Genomic DNA, 27347 nt, shown 5'->3' with positions numbered 1-27347 from the left:
GATGAATCTGATGGTAAAATATTATAAGGTATCCTGGTTAAATCTTGAATGTTGATTATGTATGCCTATCTTAGGCAAAGAGAATTTCAAAGTAAATTACCTCTGTCAAGGCAAATCCCAAATGTGAATTTATCCCAATATTTTCTTATAATTCCATAGCCATAATAAGAACAGTAGAATGTCATCATATAATCACATAAAGAAGCTGCAGAAGACCATTAAGTATGCCCACTTCTTGCAATTAGTCCCCATTTTAACGCTTACGCTTTATATAATTTAAGTAATGACAGAGAGACAAGGTGATATGCTGCCAGTTCCGTGAGCTTTACTTACAATGTGTACAATAATGGACAGTATAGACAGAATACATGACTAACCCACGTATGCTCAGTCAGAAGGAAAGGTGCTCATATTTAAAAAAAAAACTGTGCAATATGTCACTCCCACACTTTTTCTAAAGCAAAACAAACTCATTATTTCCAAATAAATGTTTGAATATTACACATCAGTAAATATAGGCGTGTATCCTTTTTACTTCCATGCTGTAACATTTTTGCATTTCCATGTTTTTGTTGTGATAAAATCAATACATTGTTTTTAATTCAGCAACATTAAACAACATTCGGACTGAATGTTCATGAACTGCCAATGTGTCAAGTTGCTTTTCCTTAATGGTTTTCCATGTTTTAAACACTATTTTGAGGTAGAAACAGACAAGTCAATTGTATTGCAAATGAGAACAGGTTTAGAATCAAATCTGATGACATGACTTTTGAAAACTCTTAGGGGCGATCAATGTACCTTTTTAGGAAATCTCATTGAACAGTTAACTATCTGATTAAGTGTCTTGGGCAAAACATTGCTGCCTTTCACAGCTGCTTACATTTGAGAAGCATTACATTTTTTTCTCAGGATGTTTCTGCACTTTTCATAATGAATATCCGAGTTGCTTATGCTTCTTTAAAACAATTTGTTCAGCTTGTTTAGCATGAAAACTTTATTGAATTCTTACCAGATCGTCTTCCTGTAGATCTGATCTGAAAAAAAATTCTGGTTTCCCTGCTATAATAATATCTTTGTCTTGACTATTTTATTTCAATCCCTCTTAAACATTAATGCTATTTTAATCAGTTAGAAGTGAAACAGGCACATGGAGTCTTTGTTTTAATATATAAACTGTCAGTGGCTGAGCAGGGAACTGTCTCATACATTGAAGTGGAGTATTAGTATATTGCAATAATATTATGAGGTAGTCTCTGTTACTGCTCTATGATTTCTTCAAGTCATTTATTATATGACTCTCAACCCAACCACTTACTGCACATAATGAGGACTTGGAATACAACTTGCTCTTCCTTTATTCACCACTATCGCCAAACAAAACTCACACGTTCCTTACAGCATTCTTTTCTCAAAAGACTTGGTACTATCAGCTTATTGGCTTTGAACAACAATTTTGCTAGGCAATCTTATCTCTTAATTGAAAAGAAAAGTTGAATTTCCATCTTGATGACTCTGATGTTAACCAACCCTTCTTAAAAATCTATTTGAACATTTCATCTGTGGGTTTTCCTTTAACCAACTCATCATAACAATATATTTCAACATTTCCTTTACGGATTTTCCTCAGCACATTTATGGAACTCTTGTAGTTTCTTTGTTCTCATGGATAATGGCAGTATGATCAAATTAACTTTTGGGTCACCCTGAGCTGATATTCTTTCTGCTGCTGTAACCATGACTAAGTCTATCTGCCATATCCATTTGATTACCTGGCTTATAACATAAACTGAAGTAATAATGAAGTAACAACATCCTCTGCAGCTTCTGTGCAACCTTCTGCAACAGCTTCTAAAACATACCTTGCAAAGTAGAGTGGGTAATCTGTCATGGAACCTGTTTTGCCATATAAATACTGATGAAACCTCTTATAGCCATACATAATTGCTAGTATAACCAACAAGAATCACAGTAGGTGATTAGTAAAACACAAGTTTCAAACAGAGAAGTCACCACAATGCCCAGACATCCACAGAAGTACACTTTATTAAATAAAAAAAACAAAAGACTTGGCGCTTTCACCTACTTACATTTAGGCATCATCGGACTCAAATTCACATTTCCATTAGTTCCCTTATATAGCATTGTTTAATTGAATGACAAAGTTAATTAAACAAGTGTCAATCCCCTTCTTAAATGTATAGCATCAGGCTGCATATATAAAATATGGTTAAAAATGCTTAAATAATGTAAAACTAATAAAAAAAAATGTGTTAAAATACATCCCCTATGTAGCCGATCAAACTTTCATCGATCTTAATTTCAGTAAGCTAGTAATAGAGCATTAAGTCTCTTCTGCCACAGTCTCCCTGAACTCCAGTAACATTTTAAAATCCCCTCCCCTCTCATTATACACCACTCTATCTACAATAAAAAATAAAAACTTTTTAAAAACCTCACACATGTCATTAGTGGTCTTTGTTCTTACTATCCCTCAAATGTTCTGCCATCCTGTCACATAACCTTTATGTGGTTTTTCCTACATAAAATGCAGGACAACTCCCACATAGGGCAATCTATATAGGGTTGCCACCCTCCTTCAAGGCTAAAACCGGAGTAAAGCGTCACCAGAAACCTCGCCTACCCAACCCCTCTCCCGCCCACATGCCGCCCATTTTGTAACGTCACGATGGCATGACTCGGCGGGCACACCCTCTTTTTTCATTCCCGCCACCTGCTTTTGGTTGATTTACTATGCTTTTCTGTAAAAAAGCATAGTAAATCAGCCAATTTACAAACTCCGATAGTCTGTTTCCTTTTTGAAACAGAATACCAGAGGTTGTACAGTGTTTTCTGGACTACTGGAGAATCAGTTTGATTTCCGGATAGTCTGGAAAAAAAATGGAGGGGTGGCAAGCCTAAATCTATACAACCATTTTAGTGTTGCAAGTAGTTCATGCAGGACACTGTATGGTCCTACCATAACCTTGAATAGTCGCATATGGACCTTCGTGTATGTATCCACAATATTTACATGTTACATTTACTCATTAACAAATTATATGGCTTTATAACATGGTCCTTGTTCTTCCTGAATATTTCCTTTAAATTATTTCTTCTACTATAGGTCACTACAGGACGTTCGCCAAGTTTCTTTTTCAACTCACTTGTTATAGTTAAGTCCCAACACTTCATAATAACCACCTTTAGTACTATTGTCTCTTGGTTAAAAGGCAATACAAATACATTATTTTGTGTCGTTGCAGGGGTTGGATTTTGTTTGGCACCTGTATTCATTAATAAAATAGGTGTATATAAATCCCTTCATTTTTTTCGTATCTCATTTCTAATTTTAATCAATAAATGAGATGGGTATCCCCTGTTAAGGAACAAACCAATTAAATTTGACATCTACATTTCAAATGTATAATCATCACTAACCAACCTTGAGAGGCAAACCCCTCTTTTCTGGTGGTCTGGGTGGCAGCTATCAAAGTGGAATAACATGTTAGTAAAAGTTTTCTTTCTAAAAATATTAGAGCAGAATTCTTTAGCTTGCAAATGTTTGTAAAGCAGGATGTCCAAAAATTCTATTTCATGGACTCCCACTTTATATGTAAATTCCAAGAAATTGGTGGTGGTATTTAAATAAGAAACAAATTAAACAGTTCTTTCCTCAGTACCCCAATCACAGGATTAAAATATCATCCAGGAAACATACCCATAGAATAATGTCATTCTTGAAAGGGGTATTGAAAACAAACCTCTTTTCCCATTAGGCTAATACTAAGTTAATGTAAAGGGGGGCACATTTTGCCCCCATATCTACTCCTGACTTCTGCTTAAAATATTCCCCTTCAAAAAGAAATTGTTGTTCAATGCTGCTTCCATCATCTCAGTTAAAAGATTTATTTTTACATTATGTATGCCTTACACATTTAACAGACTTTCACTGAAAAATTCCAATCCAATGTCGTGTGGAATAACAGTAAATAAATTCATAATGTCAATAGTAACAAAAACATAATCATCATCTTTGGATGCATCCCTAAGTAAATCGAGGCAGTGTCAAGAATCCTTCAGAATGTGTGCTTTGCTAGTTAATACCTTTCTGCAATAAACATCCACATAAGCAGCCAAAGGTTCAGTCTTTGAATATCTAGCAGCTACAATGGGTCTATATGGAGGGATTGTTGGTGTTCTTGTGGATTTTAGGAATACCAAATATTGTCATAATTACCGGAAATTCCACAGTTAAAAAATTCAATTCACTAGAATCAATAATATCCTGACAAAAAGAATCATATAATCACCAATCAATTTTCGTATATGCCCTATCTACTTCATTAATGGACACCCCGTCATAAAATTTGTCATCATTAAGAATATCATACATTTTACTAACATTACTACTGCCCCTCCCCCTTTGTCGGGCTTCATAATCCTATAATCTCTTGATTCAGCCCACAATTTCAAACAGTCCCTTTCATTAACAGACACGTTATCAACAAAAACAGTGGGTTTTCGCAAAACTGTTCTAATTTCAATGATCTCCTTCATGTATATCTGACTTTGCAATTAATCTTGTGTATTTATTAATAAACCTCAAATATCCTTGTTATCTTTAAAGGAGCTTCTTTTCAGAGGAAGTGAGCAGAAGCAGCACTCACTCCAACATTTGAAAACCTGTTCCACTATTTTCCCTTTTATCTCAGTTCTCAGTTTCTTCTGAAATCCCCCATTTGCTGCCTTTACAACTGTCTTATATGCACTCAGTTTCATCCCATGTATCTTCAGTTTTGCATTCCATTCCTCTACCCTTTGTTGAAGTTCTTGCTCAGAGTCTGCCATTAATACCATATCATCTGCATAGAGCAAATTTCTTACTCTACCCCTCTCACCTGTTTAATAATGTAGTTCATCACCAGTGTGAGCAACAGTGAGCTTGCAGCTGAAATATGATGCACACCCACTGAATCATTCAGTCCGTGTACATTGTCTGCACAAATTCCACCAATGTTTCTGGGATTTTGAACCATTACATAACTACCCAAGACAACTTTGTTGGGACCTTGTCATATGGTTTCTCCATGTCTGGGAAGGACCATATTGACTCTTTCCTCATCTCTAGCTTCTTCTCAGCTATCTCATTGCAAGGATTGGGTTGGTTGTGCTGAATCCTGATCTGAAACTGAACTGCCCATCCCCCATCTTGCTTTTTACTATTCCGCATATTTGTTGTATCAATCACCCTCTCCAGAACTTTCAAATAGTGTGATATGAGTTTGATACCTCTGTACTGCCCACAGTTGTTAATGTCCCCTTTGTTCTTGTACACTGGCATGAGTATGCTTATTCTCCAGACATCTGGGATATGCCTTTATCTCCAATGTCCAGCTTTTCTCCAAGAGATGGCAATTCATTCCAAAATTCTAAGGAATTTCTTCATCTTCCTTTTTAAGTTACTGAAAAGCAGAGTAATATAATCTTGTTCAAATTAGAAATATTTATTAATGCATATCTTAAAGTAAAATTCAGGTGGCATTAATTTATACCTAGAAGTCACAAGGTAATTGGCTGTTATATAAACTAAAGCAATGCTTTTCAGTTTCTCCTTTTCTGAGCCCGTCTCACTTTAAGTTATTTTCATCTAGTGGCAAAAGTACCCAAAGACTGACTATAATGTGACTAGCAGCAGCTAATGTTTTGCTGATGCTCATCAAATACAACATGCATCATTTTTTATCCATTTCACAGCTTTGGAGTGTTCTTATACAAGCTGGGCTCCAAAATATTTTACGCACTTCAAGCACTTCATGGGTTGGATTCCAAAAGGACTGGGTTATGGGTTAGCACATTACGTCTGAAAAGACAGGGATCTGACAGTTCTTATAAACTGTATGCCAGTGGCGACTAACACTGCTCTATGCCGAATTTCAAACAAGGAATCAAGCTTGCCTTGCCAAAATAATTTGGTGTTATAAATTGGCAAGGCTCACCAATGTACAAAGCTGGCTAACTGGTGAAGCCCATTTGGGTTTCTTGGTGAGGAGGACTCTCAACGTGTATGTGGAGCTACATACTGTATAAGTGTGGGATGCTAGACTACTTCAGTATTTAGTCCCACATATAGGTGGAGCCATACTTAAGGCTTTGAGAGTTGGAGGGGTCATGTTCGAGACTGCATATGTACACGGTTGTGTGCAATGTGACCCTATCCCCAGACTCCTGGCAAGATAGGTCTAGTTAAAACAGACTTAATTTTCTGGTGGACTTCTCAAGTATGGTGAATGCAGACATAACGTTAGCCATCAATTGTGCATTCTCATGTCTGCCTTACAGATGGATCTGTGGCTTTGATGGTCTGTTGAACATGAAGCTCTGCCTGTATGTCAAACCCAGTATTGAAGTTAGGCTCACTGACAACAATACCAAGTCTGGCTTACAGATCCTCAGCCAGCTTTTCATAACATTCATTCAGAAGAGTTTCAGTTTGGTCGCATGACCATCAACATTATCCACCCTCAAGCTGTACTTCCTTTCTCAAGAAGGGCTATGCCAGTTACTCCCAGGGTAAATTTAAGGGCACCCACATTCTGTTTGAAGAATGATAATGTATTACACTGCTTAACCTGCAGGGGCAGCTTATTTCAGAGAAGCGGGAGGGTCCGAGTAATGAATGCATCTGTTCACCACATTCTATTTATCTGCTTGTGAAGATTTAGGGCACTGGTTCTTGTGTTTGCTAAGCTCTTAGACTTGCATAGATATAGGAATGCAAGTATAATACTGAGTAGAAAGAAGGAGCTTCTAGCCACTCTTTGGAGTCCAGGGTCTTTAAGTCTGAAATCTTCTTAGTTAGGACACTTTGGAGCTTTTCTGTTTGATATGTTGACTGAGGTGCATACCAAAGGGGACTGGTTTAATCAGTGCTGAATATAAAGGAATAATAAAATCCTTTAAATTGGCTTAGTTGTGCCAAGTATAAGGATTTTCTGAATATAGTTGCTACATGAAAAGAAACTGTCAACCTAGGTCCCTGACTACATTTCCACGTAGTAGTGCGGTATTGCCTATACTGTATGTTGAGGGTAGGGGTTGCCTGCAAAGCAACATGATACTGCACTTTTCTTCATTAAATTTGAGTCCATTTTCAGTACATTAAATGTCAGTTATGGTCAGTTCTTTCTGACGGGAGCAGGTGTCAAAATGTGTCCTGACAATAATACCCAGCTTGCAGTTATCTGCAAGCTTTATCAACCAGACGTCCTCATTCTTAGTTTGGAGACCTAATAAGTAACTGGTGAAAAGAAGGGATCACAGCAGAGACCCCTCAGTAACTCCATTGATTATCTTCATAAATTCAGATGAGGCACCTGCTACACAAACATTTGGGTTGTATCTTTAAACTTGTCTGCTATCCATTTTACCATGTAAGGATCTGTATTTAAAGTATTTAGCTTACTTATATCGCCTAAATGGTATATGATGTCAAATGCTTTGAGAAGGTCAAGCTACATTGTGTAAACAGTAGGGCCCCTGTCAACAGCCTGTCTGCCTTTCAAATAAGTTATCTATATTTAATAGGCAGGATCTCCCTTTGGCCAGTTGGCTAAAATGCTATCCACCCCTTAGAGCCATTTTAGGAAATGTCAAAAATTACAAAACTACCAGCATAGCAAAAAAAAAAACAAACAAAAAAAAACTCAAGACAACCTTAAGGTGTTACTGCTCAATAACAGTGAGGCATCTAAGCAAAAATCTCCACAACTTACAAGTTCTCCTTACTCTGAAAAATGTAGACATTTATGTTGTTACTAAGACATTGTTTAAAGCTGCAGAAAGTACTTTGGCACTATAAGGCTACAGCGCCTTCCACACATTTAGACCACCAGCAGCACATACAGGGGCTAAAGGGGGAGGTGTCTCAATCTACATTAGCAATGAATATAATTCCAGCCTGCTTAAAAAGGATGATGTCCTAATGTTTATCCATGTCCAAGACTCCATAGACAAGGTTCCTTACAATGTCCTGGATAGCTACTGGGCACCCTCTATGACCCATGTACCTCACAGCTGTTACCTAGACCTACTAGAGTTGCTCACCATCCAAGCAAATACTCTGTTCATGGGGTAATTTAACTACCCCTCTATAAACTGTGAAATGTATACTGTCTCTAACTCACAGGCACAACATTTCTTGGACTTTATCAGCACAAACACCCTGGACTTTATCAACACAACACCCCCTCCCATGTCACATCCTCATTGCTGAGGTTAGACCACAAAGTTGTCTCCCTTGAAATACAAATCAACCAGGTAAACCCAAATAAACCCATAACAATTAGGGGATATTCTAAAACAAACTATATTTTATTAAGCAATGGTTTGTTAAAATTCATGGCTCCTCAAACCCTGAGAACACAGCCACCTGTGCAGAATTTTTTATAGAATCCCTGTAAAAACATGTAAATGGCTGCAGTGAGGCTACCATACCTACCAAAAGAAAGCACAGATCCAACTCCAAAAACAAGCCGTACTGGTGGAAACTTAATTTTAACAGGGCATATAACAAAAGAACAAAAGTCATGGCTGAAATCAGTAGGAGCAACTCTCAGAGACAAGAGCTCCTGATTCAACTAAATAAAAACTATGAAAAGACCTAATAAAGCTCAACAATGCAAATTACTTGGTCAGGATAGCCTCCCAGGCTAAGGAAAATTGCAAGGCCTTCTTCAGCTATGACAAGAAACTTAAAGGTAACACTCTGTAGTATGCAGAACTGGTGGTAAATGGCAAAAACGTCACTGACCAGGGTGAAGTAGTGAATCTACTGGGTGATAAATTTACCTCTAAATTCATCCCCCCTACCCTCTGGGAAATCCCTTCTAGCATATCCCCCCAACTATTAACAGGGAGCAGGTCCTGGTGGCACTCACCAAGGCAAAATAACTGCTTCAATGGGCTTTGACAATATCCTTGGTTGCATCCTAAACAGCCTAAAACATGACCTAACAGGAACACTTGAGGAAGTCTTCAACTACAGCCTCAAACTAGGTTATGAACCATGTGAATGGAGGACTGCAACTGTAATCCCTCTTCATAAGGGTGGACCATCAGCTGACCCCAGAAACTACAGACCCATCAGTCTGACAACTCTAATAGATAAAGCCATGGAATTAATTATCATGGAAAAGATCAGCAAGGACATTTGCAACCCACAGACACTGGACCCATCCCTGTATGGCTTTGTTAAGATAAGGTCTTGCCTACTCATTTTGGTAGACTTCTTCAAGAGAGTCAGCAAGGCTATGGATGAAGGGAAAATGGTGCATACCACCTACCTTGACCTGGCAAAGTCATTTGATAGAATACCCCACTCAGGCATGTTGACAAATGCTCAGAACTAGGCATAAATCCCAAAATAACTTGCAGGATTGCTGGATGGCTCACAAAAAGGACCCAAAAAGTCAGGGTGAGTGAAAGCACATCCACCAGGAGACTAGTCATCATCGGAGTACCCCCTGGGCTCTGTGTTGAGCCTGTTCCTCTTTGCCATCTACTTCTTAGAAGTCAAGACTAATGTCAAAGGTCTCTGGCTCACCAAGTTCACAGATGACTGTAAACTGGGAGCTATCATAGATTTCCCCATGACACCAACATCCTACAATAGAGTCTAACACAAACAAATGACTGGAGTCAAAGCCATGAATTAAAAATAACTGTAAAGAAATGCATTCTAGTGCCCTTTGAGACATCATCCATGCAAGCTAATTACTCCATAGATAAAACATCCATAAGAGTTGATCCAATAGTTAGGGGTCTGGGAACATCTGGCCTTTGACCAACAAGTAGCCAAGATAGTAAGAAAATCATCATGTGTTGCTCACCTTATCAGCAAAGGTGTGGCATCCAGATCCAAGGAAGATATATGCTGCCATTCTACTCAGCCCCTTTCAGACCTATCATTGAGTACAATGCCCCCTTTCACACGTACTTATAGATTAGGTTCACAGATTAGTACTAGGCTAATTGCCCTTGTGAGCCATTTTAAGCCTAGCCAATTATCCTTCGTGAGACTCAAACCCTGCACCTTGTGTTTGTAAGGCAAACACCTTAACCATTAGGCCAGGCACTTGCAATAACTGGAATGCCCTCAATGATTCCTAACCAGGAGAATCCATGGTATGAATACTCTGTCCTACTCAGATCACCTTAAGACCCTATCTCTGTACTCAGTCTCTTACAGGTTACTGAGACGTAAATCATGTCTGGCATGTAAGGCATCCTCGGATCCAGCTTTGATGGATCTTTTGTACATCCACAAAACAACAAGCACTAGAAACACTAGATCCAAGGACCTGAACTTTGCCTGTGACATAAATGGAACAAGCTGGAGAGACTGATATGTGTCTCAAAGGATCCCCCGTGCTATGGAATAAGCTCCCCATCTATGGGAAGCAGAATTCATCTCTGAACCTATTCAAATGAAACCCTGATCATTGGATGGGACACTGCCAATTCAGCCTGGTCTGGCCTCCATGTCTCTGATGGACAGTGGTCAACAGTAAGTAAATGAATTTCTAACTAACATACTCCCCATACATAACCCTTAGCCACCTCCTTATTAGCATACCCTTTCATATAGGCTTCCAAGGAACTCTGGGACAAAAATGGGTTGGGTTACATAGCTAGGCTTGTAAAGACCCTGTTGGTTATTAGCCTAGTATGAACCTATGAACTGTTGAGGAGCTAACTGAATGCCATTTTGGCATCATAGTTGATAAGATCAGTTATGTGTTCCATAGCATTGCAGATCAAGCGGATAAGGCTGAGGGTTCTACAATTACTGGGGCTTGTGGTGGGACCACTTTGATGGAGGGGCATTACCACTTGGGTGCACCACAATTCAGGAAAACATCCTGCAGCTAAGCTTAAAGTGTAATGGTCATGTTCTGAAGCAACTCTAGATAACAAAACATTGAAGTTGGAGATAACCTACTTACCCTACACAATACCAAATTATACAGTCTTCAATGCAAAAAAGACATTGTTTTTGTACTTCATTTTGTTGATAAGGCCACCTCCCTGAACGTGTTTTCTCAGGGCTAAAAATCCCTGCCATGACGTCATAAAAGAACTACCTACAGTAATGTTAGACTGTAATGCCTTACTACCTACAGTAATGTTAGACTGCAATGCCTTACTACCTACAGTAATGTTAGACTGCAATGCCTTACTACCTACAGTAATGTTAGACTACAATGCCTTACTACCTACAGTAATGTACAGCCTACGGTATTTTCCTGTCAAATGCATCAGTAGTAGTTTTTCTACTTCCTACAATGACAACTTGCCATATAATCCCTGCAGATAAAACATTTTCTATTGAAAATTAACACTTGATGATGTAGTAGTGGAACCCACAATGTAAGTAAGAAGCTTCTTTCTAAATAGGCATTGGGTTTTTGCTTACCTACAATACTTTGCTATTGTTTGTAAATTATTGTCTAATGCATGGCATGACATCATTTTGTGGAAGTGCTTATAAAGGAACAACTAAGTAAACAGTGAAGATAAAAAATCAGATAACACACTGTAAACTTCATGTTTGCAAAGCTACTTGCACATTTAACATAAATATGATGGGAAATTAAATCAATGGTAAAACAAAGATGTTACTGAAAGTGACCAATACACTTTTAAATTAAGAGTTTAAGGGGAGATTCACTGAGTGCATATTTGATGCCATTTATTAAACATCTAGGTATGTTATCAGGTCCAGTGTTGGAAGTATTTTTTTTTTTTTTACTTTTGATAGTGCTTTAACCACATGTTCCTTTGTAATAAAAGGGGTGTAAAGGATTTTTAGATATCTGGAGTTCGGATAGATATTTCAGGGATGAAGTTTGAGTTTTACTGATGGAGTCTATTGGGTCAAAGGGCATGCCTGATATTGCTCACATGAACAGTTACAAGTACCGTGAATCCACCTGCCAAACTCTTTTTATACCTTGGCCAATCAGAATTAATTCTTTGGTGGGCTAGTGGCCCTGCACACCAATCCCTCTTCAGATCTGAAGTTACTTCAAAGCTATACGCAGAATAGGTATGAGATACATCAGCAAAGAATGTGAGGGGATGTCTTTATCTTGTCTGGGTGGAGCAGGACCCCATGCAGCACAATACCTCAGTGATGCAAGGTCCCTAATTGGGTAAATCCTGTTCCATGGGATGATGCCATCCTGAGGATTTGGGATTTCACTCTTTGATGTAGGGGAAATTGGGATGGCAGAAGCTGTTTGCTCTCAACTACACCAATGTTATGGGATTCAGCCCTTAATATACAAAAAATTTGCAAATGTTTTTCAGTCTATCATACTATTTCCACAATTCTGATCCCCCTGCATCTTCTAAGTAGTTATTGCAGCAACAATAAATATCAGACGTGAGTTATGCACGTTTTGACATGATCACAGTGGTCTTCCAGCAAGGAATGCTGTTGGAAATGCAGAATGGAGTTATTTAAAAAAAGAATCTGTTTTACCATTACTATGGGGGTTCTGTGTCTATCCGCAGACTCTCCATGGGGGTTCTGTGGCTTCTAGTTTCTCCAAGGCACGGTTTCTAGCATGTCATTTTTGTCTTATAGCTTACACTTAAAATGCTGAATCAGCAGAATTTCATGTCACACTGTTTAAATTAATTGTTATTGTCCTACTTGCTACAATATTTTAGCTACGGTCCATGATCTAATTATTAAATGTGTTTGCTACACTTACCCTACCACAGAGTACTGACTTGCCTTATCCGAAGAATAACATTGTATGTTATGGCTGCTACTACAAATACCAAAAATAGAAACAAATTAAACTTTCACAAAATGCTAAAACGGTATGCATACAGTTACAGAATCAAGCATTTGTACACCGCAATCTCATACCAGGACTGAAGACAACCATCTACTTTGTCATAACAAAAACTGCTGTCTTTTCAGCACTAATTTTGTACTGCAGTGACTGTAAAGGAATTACTGGCTTTCATCGAGTGCTATACTACAGATAGAATTCCCATGTAGTTACTTCTAGTTAATAAATATGCATGTTGCACTACATGTAGAATTACCAAGCAGTTACTTCTGGTTACTAATCATGTATGCTACACTACATGTAGAATTCCCATGCAGTTATTTCTGGTTACTAAACATGTATGCTACACTACATGTAGAATTCCCATGCAGTTACTTCTGGTTATTAAACATGTATGCTACACTACATGTAGAATTCCCACACAGTTACTTCTGGTTATTAAACGTGTATGCTACACTACACATAGAATTCCTACACAGTTACTTCTGGATATTAAATGTGTATGCTACACTACACACACAATTCCCACGCAGTTACTTCTGGATATTAAATGTGCATGCTACACTACACATATAATTCCTATGCAATTACTTCTGGTTATTAAACATGTATGTTACATTACATGTAGAATTCTCATGTGGTTACTTCTGGTTATTAAACATGCATGTTACATTACATGTAGAATTCTCATGTAGTTACTTCTGGTTATTAAACATGCATGTTACATTACATGTAGAATTCTCATGTGGTTACTTCTGGTTATTAAACATGCATGTTACATTACATGTAGAATTCTCATGTAGTTACTTCTGGTTATTAAACATGCTTGTTACATTACATGTAGAATTCTCATGTAGTTACTTCTGGTTATTAAACATGCATGCAGCGAGAAGACACAGCTGATGATTATCCTTGTGCTGCCAAAGTACAATGGGACCATAAGTGAAAATAAGTAGGAAATGATTTATCTGAGCTATGATACAAGATTGGAATTGCCTAGACATAGTAAGGCCTTGCTGTGTTTAATTATTGTCGCTGCCAAAAAAGCAATTACTAAAAAATGGGAATCAAAATCTAAACCAACTATATTAGAAGTAGTGAATATAACAACAGAGATAACACAACTGGAATTGACATATTTGGAAAAAAGTAGGAGAAAACTACATAGTAAAAAATGAGACTTGTGGGAACAATACAAACAGGGCAGAAATGAGGCTAAAAAGAAGACATGACTTAAATGTGCTATGTAATGTTTGACTGAAATGATTGAGTAGATTACAAGTCATGTAATGCTTGAAACTGGGAGTGTGTCAGTATGGTTTGTGATGTAAAATGCTTGCAACTAGGATTGTGTTGGTGTGGTTTGTTTTCATTTACATAAATGTATGATTGCCTACGTAGTAAGCGATGGTTTAATAAAGATGACTTTTCTTGTTTTAAAAAAAAGGAGCAGGAATTCAATAACGTGTGTAATGTTTCTTAGGTTATATGATATATTGCAATATATATGAAATATGTTTGTTAATGTTAATTTGTTAATATAGTTTGATTACTTTTGTATACATGTAAATTTGCCCATGTCACAAGTGATAATTCAATAGAGGTGTTTAAAAAAATAAGACTTAAAAGTGCAGCTTCTTTTGGGGTTGAAAGTTTTATTTATTTAACTCTATTCCTTTCATAGTGCAGATAAGCATTTCAGTTGATGGTAAGACCTGTTTAAACATCAGTAAAACAAAATCAGATACAAATGAATAGTAAAGGTTGCACATTTTACATAAAAATGACACAGAATTTCAAGAATCTAAAAAAAAAATGTTCCAGTTGCATGAAAAAGCAGAACATAGCTACTGTATCAGTATTTTATGAAATATGTCTTATTAAGCAATTTACTTCTGATATGCTAAAATCACTCACGTGTACTATTTCACAGCAAAGTTTCAATAATCTTCTTTAGGATCATATCCATGCCCCTACAGGTTTTGTAAATCATGTACCAAATCAAAACTTTCCCTACATAAAGTGTGATAAGAGACTTAGGAACACAGGTGGACAGTGGTCTCACCTTCGATAACCACATCGCCACAACAGTCAGGAAATCCTTCTGTGTGGCACACCTCATCACTAAGGGCTTTTCATCCAGAAAAAAGGAGGTCATTGTCCCACTGTATTCATCCATCACTAGACCCATCATAGAGTACAACGCCGCATTTGGTATGCACCTCACAAGAAATATGCAACAACTAGAAAGGCCGCAGAAACACCTCACTAAAAGAATCACAGGTCTAAAGCAGATGCCCTATGCTGACCGACTAAAAAAACTCCAGCTATACTCTGTCGCATATCATCTAATCAGAGACAATCTCTGCTTAACATACAAGGCCATGTCAAATCGTGCTGACAGATCTCCTAAAAAAGGTGGTGGTGTAGCCATACTCTACTCAGATAGCCTAAACCTGTCTACTGTCACTATCCCCATCCCCAACTTCCATTCTGCTGAACTTCTCATCCTAAACTGCCATCTAAACTCACAGAAGAAATTTGCTCTCACCTCCATCTACATCCCTCTGGAATAATATAACCACCCTCGAAAATATCCTATCCTGGTTTAGCCACAGCTTAGACTATGAAACTCTCATTTTTGGTGATGTCAGTATAGACTGGTCCAAACTTACTAGTAACTCCCCACAATCCAGCATCAGCGTACATGGTTTCCATCAACTGCTTACATCCCCCACCTATTTCAACAAAGACTTATCTTCAAGCTCCACCATTGACTGGATACTCACCAACTCTCCCCATCTCTACCATGACCCATGTACCTACCTGACTCCTTAAGTGATCACTTCCCCACCTCTATCCTCAGACACACTTCCCAGGCTCACAAACCCCAACTATATAGAGACTGTTGTAAGCTCTCTAACTTCAATAATACCCAATTTAACTCCATACTATTTAGTTTTGACTGGTCCTTTCTTAAACACATCCCTCTTGATGATGCTGTCAGTAAATTTAACAATATTTTCCTAGATATACCCTTAATTCCCTTGCTCCCTCCAGGAAAATTAGAATTAAATCAAACTATGCTCCATGGCTCTCCAAAGATACTAAAGCACTGATGCATAACAGGAATAGCACCTGGAAGGCATGGCTTAAAACTAGGTATACTCCCCTTCTACATAAATACAGACAACTACATAACCTAGTTAAGAAATTAGTCACTAAAGACAAGAAATCTTACTACAACTCATCTCAACTTGACAACAGGTCCAATTCTCGCAATTTCTGGACAACTCTTAACAAAATAATCTACACTGGCAACTCTTCTAGCCCCTCATCTTACCCCAACAAATCTTCTCTAGAAATTCCTACCCTACTCAACAAAAACTTCATTGACACTATCCAAAACCTCACTCCCTCTATTACTAACACTGCAACTACCACTACCCCCATCAACCTCCATAACCAGAATCTATTCTCATTTAAACCTGTGTCAACTTCTTACATTAAATCCCTTCTTCTAAAGCTTAAACCATGTTCTCACTCTACCGATAACTTACCTCCTACATTTCTCAAACTCGCTGCTGAATCTATAGCCTATCCTATATCCATTCTCATTAACAGATCTATACAAGAGGCTACAGTTCCTGCTATCTTGAAATCCTTCTTTTATATCCCACTACATAAGGGTGGCAACTCCACTGATCCATCTAACTATCGTCCCATTGCCATTCTTTCTCCCGTCTCCAGATACTCGAGAAATGCATTCACTCGCAACTTCTCAACCATCTCCTCCAACACAACCTTCTCACTCCCACTCAGCATGGTTTCCATCCCCACCACAGCACATCCACCGCCCTCCACTCTTTCACTCATACCATAACCAAAGCCCTTGATAACAATCAACTAATATCCTGCCTCTTCCTTGACCTTTCCAAAGCCTTTGATACAGTCTCTCACTCAATACTCCTTTCTAAATTATCTAACCTCAACCTATATTCTTCCCCCCTTTGCCTGGTTCTCCAGCTATCTCTCAGGTAATTAGCAATCTGTCAAATGGCTCTCCTCCTGCTCTCCCTTTATATCTGTTCCAATGGGTGTTTCACAAGGCTCTATCTTGGGTCCCCTCTTATTCAACATCTTTACTAACTCTTCACCTCTTGCAGACAATCTTCTCTTCTACAACATGCAGATGACTCTACACTCATCTCAGTCTCAAGTAGTAAAACAGACCTTTTCACCCTTACTCAAAACTCCTTTCTATCCACAGAGAAATGGCTATCTGACAATCTTCTTATCCTTAACCCCAAGAAGACCAAGCTCTTGCAATTTCTTCCCCACTCACCTTACAACCATAAATCTATATTTCCTATAACATCCTCTAACAACACTATCATAAAACCTGAACCACACACAAAACTGTTAGGCATCATTATTGATGACGAACTCATATTTAACCTACACTTACTGCAATGAAAAAAAAGCACACCAGAAACTTGGCTTGCTCTATCGCAACAAAAGATTTCTTACTCCAAATGCTAGAATCTCCTTAGCACAGTCCTTTCTCCTGCCCACACTTCTCTATGCAGCCACAATACTAACCAATATATAACCTACTACCATGGACAAACTGCAACAAACTTACCACAAAATTGCAAGATTCATTACAAACTCCCCATAAACTCCCATCACTGCCTTGCCCCGAACTCATTAGAATGGCTCAAATTCCCTCAACTACTGCTACTTTCTCAATTTCAGGTTATTCACTCCATTCTATACAGGCCTTCATGGTGTCCAGCTCTCACTACGTTTTTATCTACCTACACCCCTTCTACCTAATTTTCCCTTAATCCAATGGTGCTTCTTCTCTCTGAACTCCTGAAAGCATCTATACCTTCCTAGGAAGCCTAGGCAAGAAATCTGTTCACTTGTATATAACTTGTTTGATCACTTGTATATAACTTGTTTGTACATATATAAAAAAAAAAGTAGTTCATGTACTTATTTCTTTGAGACTGTTCTCTTAGGGTAATCTAAATACGTTTGATTCAGATTTGTACTAATATGTTTTGGAGTGAAACTTGGTTATGTTACTTTCTATTTTTGTAACCTATGTAATCCTTAATTGTTTTGTAACTGGAGCTTTTCTCCTCGGGTCTCCACTGAAAATGGGCCCCTGGCCCAGCTGGACCAACCCTGTTAACAAATGTCAATAAAATAAAAATAAAATAAATAATAAACCCACAACTGTTGGACATAAAGAAATACCAATCCACCAGAGCCACACACTCCAGGGACCTAAACCTTGTCATCACAATGAACAAAACATGCTGGAGGGATAGGTTCCTGACCCAGAGACTCCCCATACTCTGGAATAGACTGCCCATACATGTCAAGCAGAGCGCATCCTTGGCCCTCTTCAAAAGGAACCTTGATGACTGGATGGGAGATAGGAAATTTACCCCGGGGATCACGTCAGTCACCTGCTAGACAGGGGTCCAGGAAAGTAAATATTGTGGGAAGAAATAGCCAGGGGAATTGTTATGACTAGGCTTGTATAGGCCCCAGGACCAATAGCCTTGTCCCAACCTATGAACATAATGTCCCTGTTCCTGAAAACCCTGAGCAGTGCATTTTATGGCCTGTTATTTCTGCTCTCAGGCATGCTACTTGTGAGTTTGAGAGTTCCTAATCAGCATATCCTAAAGGAACTTGAGAAAGTAAGAGAGATAAACAGTGTGAGATATGAAACTAAGATGACTGAATAAGGCAGCTGCACCCATGAACAACCCCTGAGGTTAGTTCTGACGAGTAGTCAAATGTGTCCCAAGATGATATATAGGATACAGCATCATAAACTGCATTCAGAGCTCAGTACACTGCTTAATCTGTTTTTCACAACAGCAAACATGTCACTTAGAAGAGTGGTACATAGGACTTAAGAGGTGAGTCAAATTCTAAGCATAATTGTGTGAGTGCACACACCCACACCCATACACACACATATAGGAACTGGAGGCTTATTTGTATGGTTTGTATATCCCTGTTTAAGGCAATGTTGTCATTTTATGCCAGACTTATAATGTATAAAATATTTACCTCTATAAATGCAATACTGCTTGTAAAGCAAATAATTCAGAATGCACAAATATGAGCTAAGGCCTTACATGTATGCTTTATGAGTCTATATATGGCCTTACTCCAAACTGTAGTAATTTGTAAATTATTTATAGCTCTAATTCCATGGAACCCTTTTGCTGGTCACATGCAGAGGTTGCTAGCTGACATCAAACTGTGCTATCATCATCTCAGTGCTGAATTAAATTATGTAATCAAGAAGCTGATTTAAAAATCAGAATAAATAAATACTGATGGTCAAGTAATGACAGCTAAACATTTTGAATGCATTGTTCCTCTGCCAATGGTGTCGTCGTTTGTAACATCTTATTACTCCCAACTCCTTTGTTACAATCATTTGGAGACATCAGTAGAGGAAGAACATTAAATTATCTACTGCTCACCCTTTCAAGGCATTGTTCAACACACACTTTACTTCTTTGGGACACCAGCAGCAGTTGATTAATGGCACAGCAGTTAGAGATGAGAGATGACTTTTCAAAACTTGTATAGCACCTACTGTTTAACAAAAGGTTTCCATGACTGGGTGTAATAAGACTAGGTCCTAAGCATCTGCCAAGTGCAAAAATAAATACTATTTCAGTTAAAATACAACTCACTTGGCAAAAACACATGCATAGTTGTGTGTGTGTGTGTGTGTGTGTGTGTGTGTGTGTGTGTGTGTGTGTGTGTGTGTGTGTGTGTGTGTGTGTGTGTGCATGTGTGTGTGTGTCTATCTGTATAAGGAACACAAAATCAATAATACATAATGTGTAGTTTTTGCCAGAAATGCTCACTGTAAACATCACAGTGTTTTACACCATTCTCTGGTTTGTATTCTTGTCCCCATGCTCTACGTTTTTTAAGGACACCAACCAGAAAATGATTCTTGATTCTGTAGCTGTATACATACCATTTGCATTTTGTGAAATTTTACTTTGTTTCTTTTTTGGTATTTGTAGTTGCAGCCAAATGAATGTCTGGTGCCAGAAGCATGGCCTCAAGCTGAATACCAAAAAATGCATCATCATCCCTTTTGGGGAGAGTGATGTCCCCACAAATGATCTCATTAATAGCAATGTCCTAAGTACGCAATCAGTTGTGAGGGATGTGGGCACCCAGGTTGATAGCTACCTGACTTTTGGCCGCCATGTTGCTTCCATTGTATGGAAAGCTTTCTACATGGCCTACCTCATGAGTAAGGGTATCTCATCCAGAGACAAGGAGGTCATAGCATCCCTAAATTCTTCCCTTATAAGCCCATTATTGAGTACAATGCCCTGTTTGGCATGTACTTCATAAAGCTCATGCAGCATCTGGAGAGACCATAGGTTCATAGGTAGGTACTAGGCTATCAGCCTGAGGGCCTACGTAAGCCTAGCCAACAAGGTTCCCTGGCTTACGCCACCCAAGATAGTTATTTTCCTGTGCCACTGTCGAGCAGAGACACAGAAGTGATCCCTGGGGTGTATTTCCTATTTCCCATCCACTCATCAAGATTTTTCTTGAAGACTGCTAATGAAGAACTTTGCTTGACATAGATGGGTAGCCTGTTCCAGAGTATGGGAAGTCTCTGGGAAAGGCATCTATCCCTCCAGCATGTCTTGTTTATTTTTTGAGATGGTCAGTGTAGTGCATCTGTTTGAGGCCAGTAATCCTCTTTGTGAGGTACTTCTGTGGCCTTTCCAGCTGCTGCAGATGTCTTGTGAGTTACATTCCAAAAGGGGCATTGCACTCTATAATGAGCCTAATGAGCGTTGAGTAGAGGGGAACAATGACCTCCTTTTTTCCTGGATGAGAACCCTTTTATGATGAAGTGTGCCACGTAGAAGGACTTTCTGACTACTGTGACGATGTGACTGTCAAACGACAGATTACTGTCCACCTGGATCCCAAGGTCTCTTATCACACATTCGGTGTTAAGTAGACTGCTGTTTATTTAGTAGTTCATGGGTACAGAGTTTTTACCAAAGGGGATGACAATGCACTTTTTGGCATTGAGCTTGAGGCCATGGCTCTGACACCAGGCATCTGTCTCAGCGAGGCTCTTCTGTAGGATTTCCACATCATTTGGGGACTTGACTATGGGTCCTAGTTTGCAGTCATCTGCGAACTTCATTAGCCAGAGGCATTCTGTGTTAGCCTGTACTTCAGAGACGTAGATACCAAACAGAAGAGATCCCAGGACTGAACCCTATGGTACTCCACTTGCCACTGGTTTGAGGTCAGATTTGGAGTGTGCAATGTTTACAGTGTGGGTTCTGTCAGTGAGCCAGTTGGCAACCCATCTTGTGACGTAGGGATTTATACCACAGAGGTTCCTCACCAGGAGAATCCAGGGCCTCAAAAATCTACCACACACAGATAGGGTAAAAACCCTATCCATTTACTCAGTTTCATAGAGGCTCCTCAGAGGTGTCCTCTGTCTGTCATACAAAGTGATCTCTGACCCCTCCTTGATGGGACTGCTGCATATCCACAAGTCAAGTTCCACTCGAGGAACCCACACACATGGACTCAACCTGGTCTGTGTCATCAATAGGACTTGTTGGCAGGACAGATTTGTGTCACAGAGACTCCCCCATCTGTGGAATAGACTCCCTTTCTATGTCAAGCAGAGTACCTCTTTACCCATTTTTAATTGCAGCCTGGATAACTGGATGGGAAACAGAAAATACATCCCTGGAATTCCACCTGTGTCCCTGCTGGACAGGGGCATTGGCTGCTGACTTGTCTAAACAATGGCTAAACTCTTGGCTAGGCTTATAATGTGCTCAGGGAAAGTCAGTCACTCTGTGGAAGGACACCAAGACATTATATACACTACCTTCTCAAATGAATATTACAAGGCATATTATTTTTTAAAATACAATGTTATCTATACCTGAAAATATTTTAGACACAAAAAATCATTAAGACCTTCTTATGTAAACAGTTTGCATTTCATTTGATACTTTTTTCCTTTAGTAAATTGTTCTAAAATGTTCTATCTGTAAAATTTGTTTTGCTTTCATTAAGGGTTCATGCATTAAAAAAGGCAATCTTCAATCTTCTTTTATGACTTCTCCCTCCTTAGGGTATGCATAGAAAAAATCAGTTTCATATCAAATGTTATGATAGAAGGCTGGGCGTGTGGAGGTTTGAGCACTTATTTAAGCAGGTGGTAGCGAGCATGAGTGTTATGAGCTACTTGTATGCAAGCACATGACACACAGTAATAAATACGTAAACACTGTAAAGATGGAAGAATATTCTTAATGCACACCACTGCGTTAATGAATTTCTTTCATGTCTTGCATTTTGCTCATGTGTGATACACATGTTGTGCTCAATGAATAACATACAATAGAGTGTTTTTTATAGTTAAACTGATATATTCTTTTCAGCAACACATCAAGACGTATATTAAAAGTTTATTCAAAACTGAGGTAAACATTGCCTCTTCTTGGAAGATCTGAATGAACCACAGGTCAGGCTGTAATTAGTGGTATTATAAAAGTGAATAGTTTGCACAGCTCTTAATTATTTTTCATTACTTTGTTGGGTTGGAGCATTTATTTACACTGTTTTTCTCCTTGAACCAAAACAGTTTGGAAAAGTAATTTCACTTGTGCACTAAGCAGAGTAGATTGTTGCATATTTTATTGCCTTTCTTTTCATTATTATAATGGCTCTACTACAAGTGCTTGCATGGTACTAGCTCATCATACACTTGTTCTCTGTCACTTGTTTAGTATCCTGTAACTACTTAGTCCTCACAACACCGCACCAGAGCTCTAACTTTAACCCTAAAACTCTCATCCAGTTCCTTACCCAAGTCATTGCTCCCTTACCCTACAATTCCAAGCTCTTTCCTTAAACCTATTTTCCCTGAGTGTTCCCTAACCCTAAAACTCCTCTACCACTCTGTAAATCTGGCTCCCTTCCTATTCCCCAACCCTAAAACTTCCTCTCCACTCCCACTTCCTAACCCTAAAATTCCCCTCTCCTCTAGCTCCCTAAACCTAAAATTACTTTTCCACTCCCTAACCCTAAATTTCCCCTTTCACTCACAAAACCAAAATCTCCTTCCTTATTGCTGCCTAATCTCTACTCCCTCCCCCATTCCACTCCATCCCAAGATGCTTGCCGAAACTCATATTCAAGCATGAACACAAACAGCAGCCCAGGTGCACTACAAGATGCATGCTCATGAGGGAGTAGTGTCACTTTTGAAGGGGGGGGGCATACCAAAAGAGAGGCCATGCATAATAGCTCACAATCACCTTCTGAATAATGCCAGCACATATGGGCAGGGTCCCATACGATTATGTTAATCCATCCTTTGAGAGCATAAGTGATAACTCCCAGGCTCAATCTCTTCTTATCCCAGCTGGTGACCCCAACATAGAGGGTTTAATCATTTGAGTTATACTGAATAACTTGCTATAAAGAAAAGGAGGGCTTAGAGGAGACATATACCTACACAGGTCACCTCAACACATGTAACCCTCATGGATTTGAAAAGAAAATACTGAAGTATTGCAGAGGAATATGCATATGATGCAAGATATGCCATTGGAGTAAGTGCAATTTCAGAAACCTTGACTTTGCAGGTATGTCTAGAATATCACAGATAGTTAAAGGACCATGTAATGTGGTCATACATGGATAATATAAAGTAGTTACCTGCTAGCATGCCATTGTCCGAGCAGTAGTTACCTGCTAGCATGCCATTGAGCAGCATTGTTTACAGTGCTGAGCAGCGTATCATGTAAACTGATGTGAAACAGCAAGGCAGTAGTGATTCATACATAGTGGTACTGTGGCATAACTGAAACAATACACTCGCATATCACTCTTGACCAGTGCTAGAAGCTATAATAATCCATATTACATATTAATATTATAGTCTTTCTGTTGGTAAAACATACTTATGTACCTATGGAACTTGGGGAAAAAGCATTCTCAGTTGTGGTTAACTTATTACCCAATTTCTCAGGAGTACTTGCTGCCTACTTGCAGAAAAGTGTACATGATTACATAACAGTAAACGTGCTACACAGTGTACTAACAACAGTGACATACAGTAGTAGTATGGTCAACATCCATTATGTTTACCAAACAGTGTAACAACCACATGAGAACATTAAAGCATTATAATATGTTATAGGCAGAAGCATGCTGTTTCTGTTTGCTTGCTGTAGGTGAGAGGTTTGTATAGTTAACCGAGATACATATTTGTTAGTGCTTGGGCTGAAGAATCTTTGAGCTGTTGTATTACTGCAGCATACCTATTCTACTAATGATTGTACATAAAGTAGAGTATTTATTTACTGTGTTTCTGCCTTTTTTAATTTCATTTGGTTTGGCAGTTAGGTCAAAATAAAGATGGTTGAAGATGCAATTCACACATCCATCGGGCATTCTATATGTTGATACAGATGTGCCACAGAGATGGGTTCTGCTATATTTCTGATGTAGTTTGATTATTACCCATGAGTCCTTGTCACATGCATGTATTACACATGACCTATTATCATAACTTTATCTTAATGTGTATTCAGAGTGTACTTTGATGTCACTATATTGGAGTGCAGTATATTATGCAAACACATACAATGTTGTCACTACAATTAAAACTGATATTGCAAATAATTGAAATATAACTATAAGAGTAAAGCATGAAAATTCACTTCTTATGAATCTGATGCATGCTGCTTGGCTTATGGAAGTTTATGCAGTGCACTGATAGGTCAAACTAAAGTTTATAATGTTTTTGAAAAGGGCAAGTAAGTGCAAAGCAAATAGATTATATTCCTACAAGGATTTTGATTTTTAATCTAAAACCTTTTGCTACAGTAGAGAAAATGTATAGGTATAATGTTGTCTTTTTATGCACTTCATATATGTGTCTGTGTGTATATACATACACACACATTTATATATATATATATATATATATATATATATATATATATACACACACACACACACACACACACACACACACACACACACGTGTGTGTGTGTGTGTGTGTCTGTGTGTGTGTCTGCTTAGTCGAATAGCCCATACAGTGACCTCAGCAAAATCTAGGTATCTATCTGTCTATTTACCTATACTATGAATTTCTCGGATAATGGGTTAACTGTGTTCAGTGTTCATGCTACATCTGTATTCATTATCTCACACATACAATGCATGGTAAAACAATCGCACAGGACAACAGCACAAATATTGAAACCGGATGTTGTTGATCAGAATGGTACGTACTCCATGCCACAAAATCATTAGAATGGTAAAGTCAGTTTAGTGATTAGAATGCTGTGAAGGATATAGCTCAAAACAATCTCATCTCTCACCTTGACAAAGGGAAATGCTGCTCCAGGTAGGAGGGGTTCGTCCTCATGCTCCTGTTGGTACTTTACGTACTCCTCCACACCGTGCTCTTCATAAATTTTCTGTTCTGCATCCATACAGAACAAGGCAAGAGAAGACACTGCTATAGTAACAGCATTCTGAGGCTTTGGCTGTAAGTCAAAACAGTAAAAGAGCAATGTGATCATTTTCATGTTAAGTATGACAGTGCAGTTATGCAAATGTGACTCTCATTACTCATTCTTTATACTTTGCTTATTTTCTTTTATTGTATTCACATATTGTACTACTTTGTTATTGTCTTAATATTTGTAACCATTGCTTCAAATTTTTTAATTCTGTTTAAAGTGTACTGTGGAACTTTTGTCGCTGGTACTGCACTGAAAATGGGCTCATATCCAGTCAGAATTTCCCCATCAGCAAATGTCAAAGAAAGAAAATGTTCTTGGTATTCATATTCTCTCTCTCTCTCTCTCAAAAAAAAAAAAACATACTTCCACCACAATAGAAAAAATCAGAATAAAATGTTTTATGATGAGTCTCTGAAAATATTCATCAAAGCCTCCTAAATAAACAGGTTTCAATGACAATTCAGTACTTCATCTCTTTCATGCAACTTGCAGCAGAGTCAGGATGACTCAAAAAACTTCAAATCTATTAGTCCAAATCACTGTACTGATGAAAATGCCTTAGTGATATGTGACTTTATAGTTAAATACCCAGATTCCTCACGTTCAAGGCAGGTCAAAAATAGAGTTATAGTGAGTTGGTCTTTCTCAAGTGATGGGATATCTGACATCATAATGGCACTAACGACCCTTACACCTGAAAAATATGACTATGGCATGTCAGTAGTCTATGTGGGAGTGAATGACTTGGGAAGTAAAACCATGAGGGGCATACAGAGAAACATTTTGGTACTTTCCATGGATGTAACAAATGCATGCAAGAAACTGGTGACTGCTCCTCAGTGGAAGCCTTCCTTCTCAAAGAATGATGCTTAGATACAAAGAGAAGACAACTGATTTCTTCAGCTGGTAGTCAGTGCCATTCCTGTAGGATCCAGTACAAATCAGCATGGGAGGAGATGCTCTACATTTCAGCTTTCTTCCCAAAGAATGGCCTGCAGGTCTCATTCCAAGGTTTCTGCAGACTGGTTAAAGCCTTTGCTGTATTTATAAAGTCTTTGTTTTGTGCAGAGTGCACCAAATTGGCATTCCAACCTAAACAAACATGTCTAACCCAAAAATGGAATGCATTAAGATGGTTCTACTCAGTACTAGAAGTTTCAGCAGCAAACTGATCACTTTCCTGCATTCGGAGCACATCAATATTTGTGCAATTACTGAGCCTTGTTTTCAGTGTAAAGAAGGCCCTAACTTTATAACTGAGTATTGTGCCTGTAATGCTGTCAGGTTTGATGGCAAACTGCGGTGATGTATCCATAATTGTCAGCAGCCATATGATCACCCAGACAGATTCCCAGAGACCCACAAACTGAACGCATAGTACTCAAGATCCTCCTAATAAACACAATCCATCAGTTTCCAGCTTTTACAGGATGCCTCTAAATCCCCAATGAGCGCTTAAAATTCCTAAATGTAGCTGAACTCCATATTAACAATAATTATTTTATATTGGGAGACTTTAACTACCACTCAATAAGCTGGATCACCTATACCTCCAATGTAGGGTATGCCAAAATGTTCTTAGAATTAATAAACAAAACTCTCTGTCATAGACGGTTAACAAGCTTAATAGAGGGCCTAATATTCTCTTCTCCATACAAGTATAGACATTTTCTCACACTATTCAGCTCTTTTTCCAACACTGATTTAGTCATACCATAAACTGGACTTTTACCTTCAACATTTCGAAATCTTTGAATTCAAGGATTTTGAATATATTTACTTCATCCAATTCTATGATGAGGATTCAAAATTCACTTATTACAATAGGATTTCCAATGGGAGTTAATAGTAGTATGGGTAGGGTTATGTGAT

The 27347-nt window shown here is 38.4% G+C and overlaps 1 protein-coding gene across 1 annotated transcript in view; it reads right to left on the bottom strand.

Annotated features, from left to right (window-relative positions):
• Positions 1-27347, bottom strand: part of LOC122813058 (cytosolic 5'-nucleotidase 1A-like) — a 701175-nt gene that overhangs the window by 269848 nt on the left and 403980 nt on the right. The window contains exon 2 of the mRNA XM_044085180.1: positions 25329-25496. Within this exon, the coding sequence (XP_043941115.1) occupies positions 25329-25496 (168 nt within the window). The remainder of the gene's footprint in view (positions 1-25328; positions 25497-27347) is intronic.

The sequence above is a fragment of the Protopterus annectens genome, chromosome 1.part1 (assembly GCF_019279795.1).
Source record: "Protopterus annectens isolate FY-2018-M chromosome 1.part1, PAN1.0, whole genome shotgun sequence".
NCBI lineage: Eukaryota > Metazoa > Chordata > Ceratodontiformes > Protopteridae > Protopterus > Protopterus annectens.
Note: the sequence above shows the minus strand (reverse complement) of the source record. Positions and strands in the feature narration are given on the sequence as shown.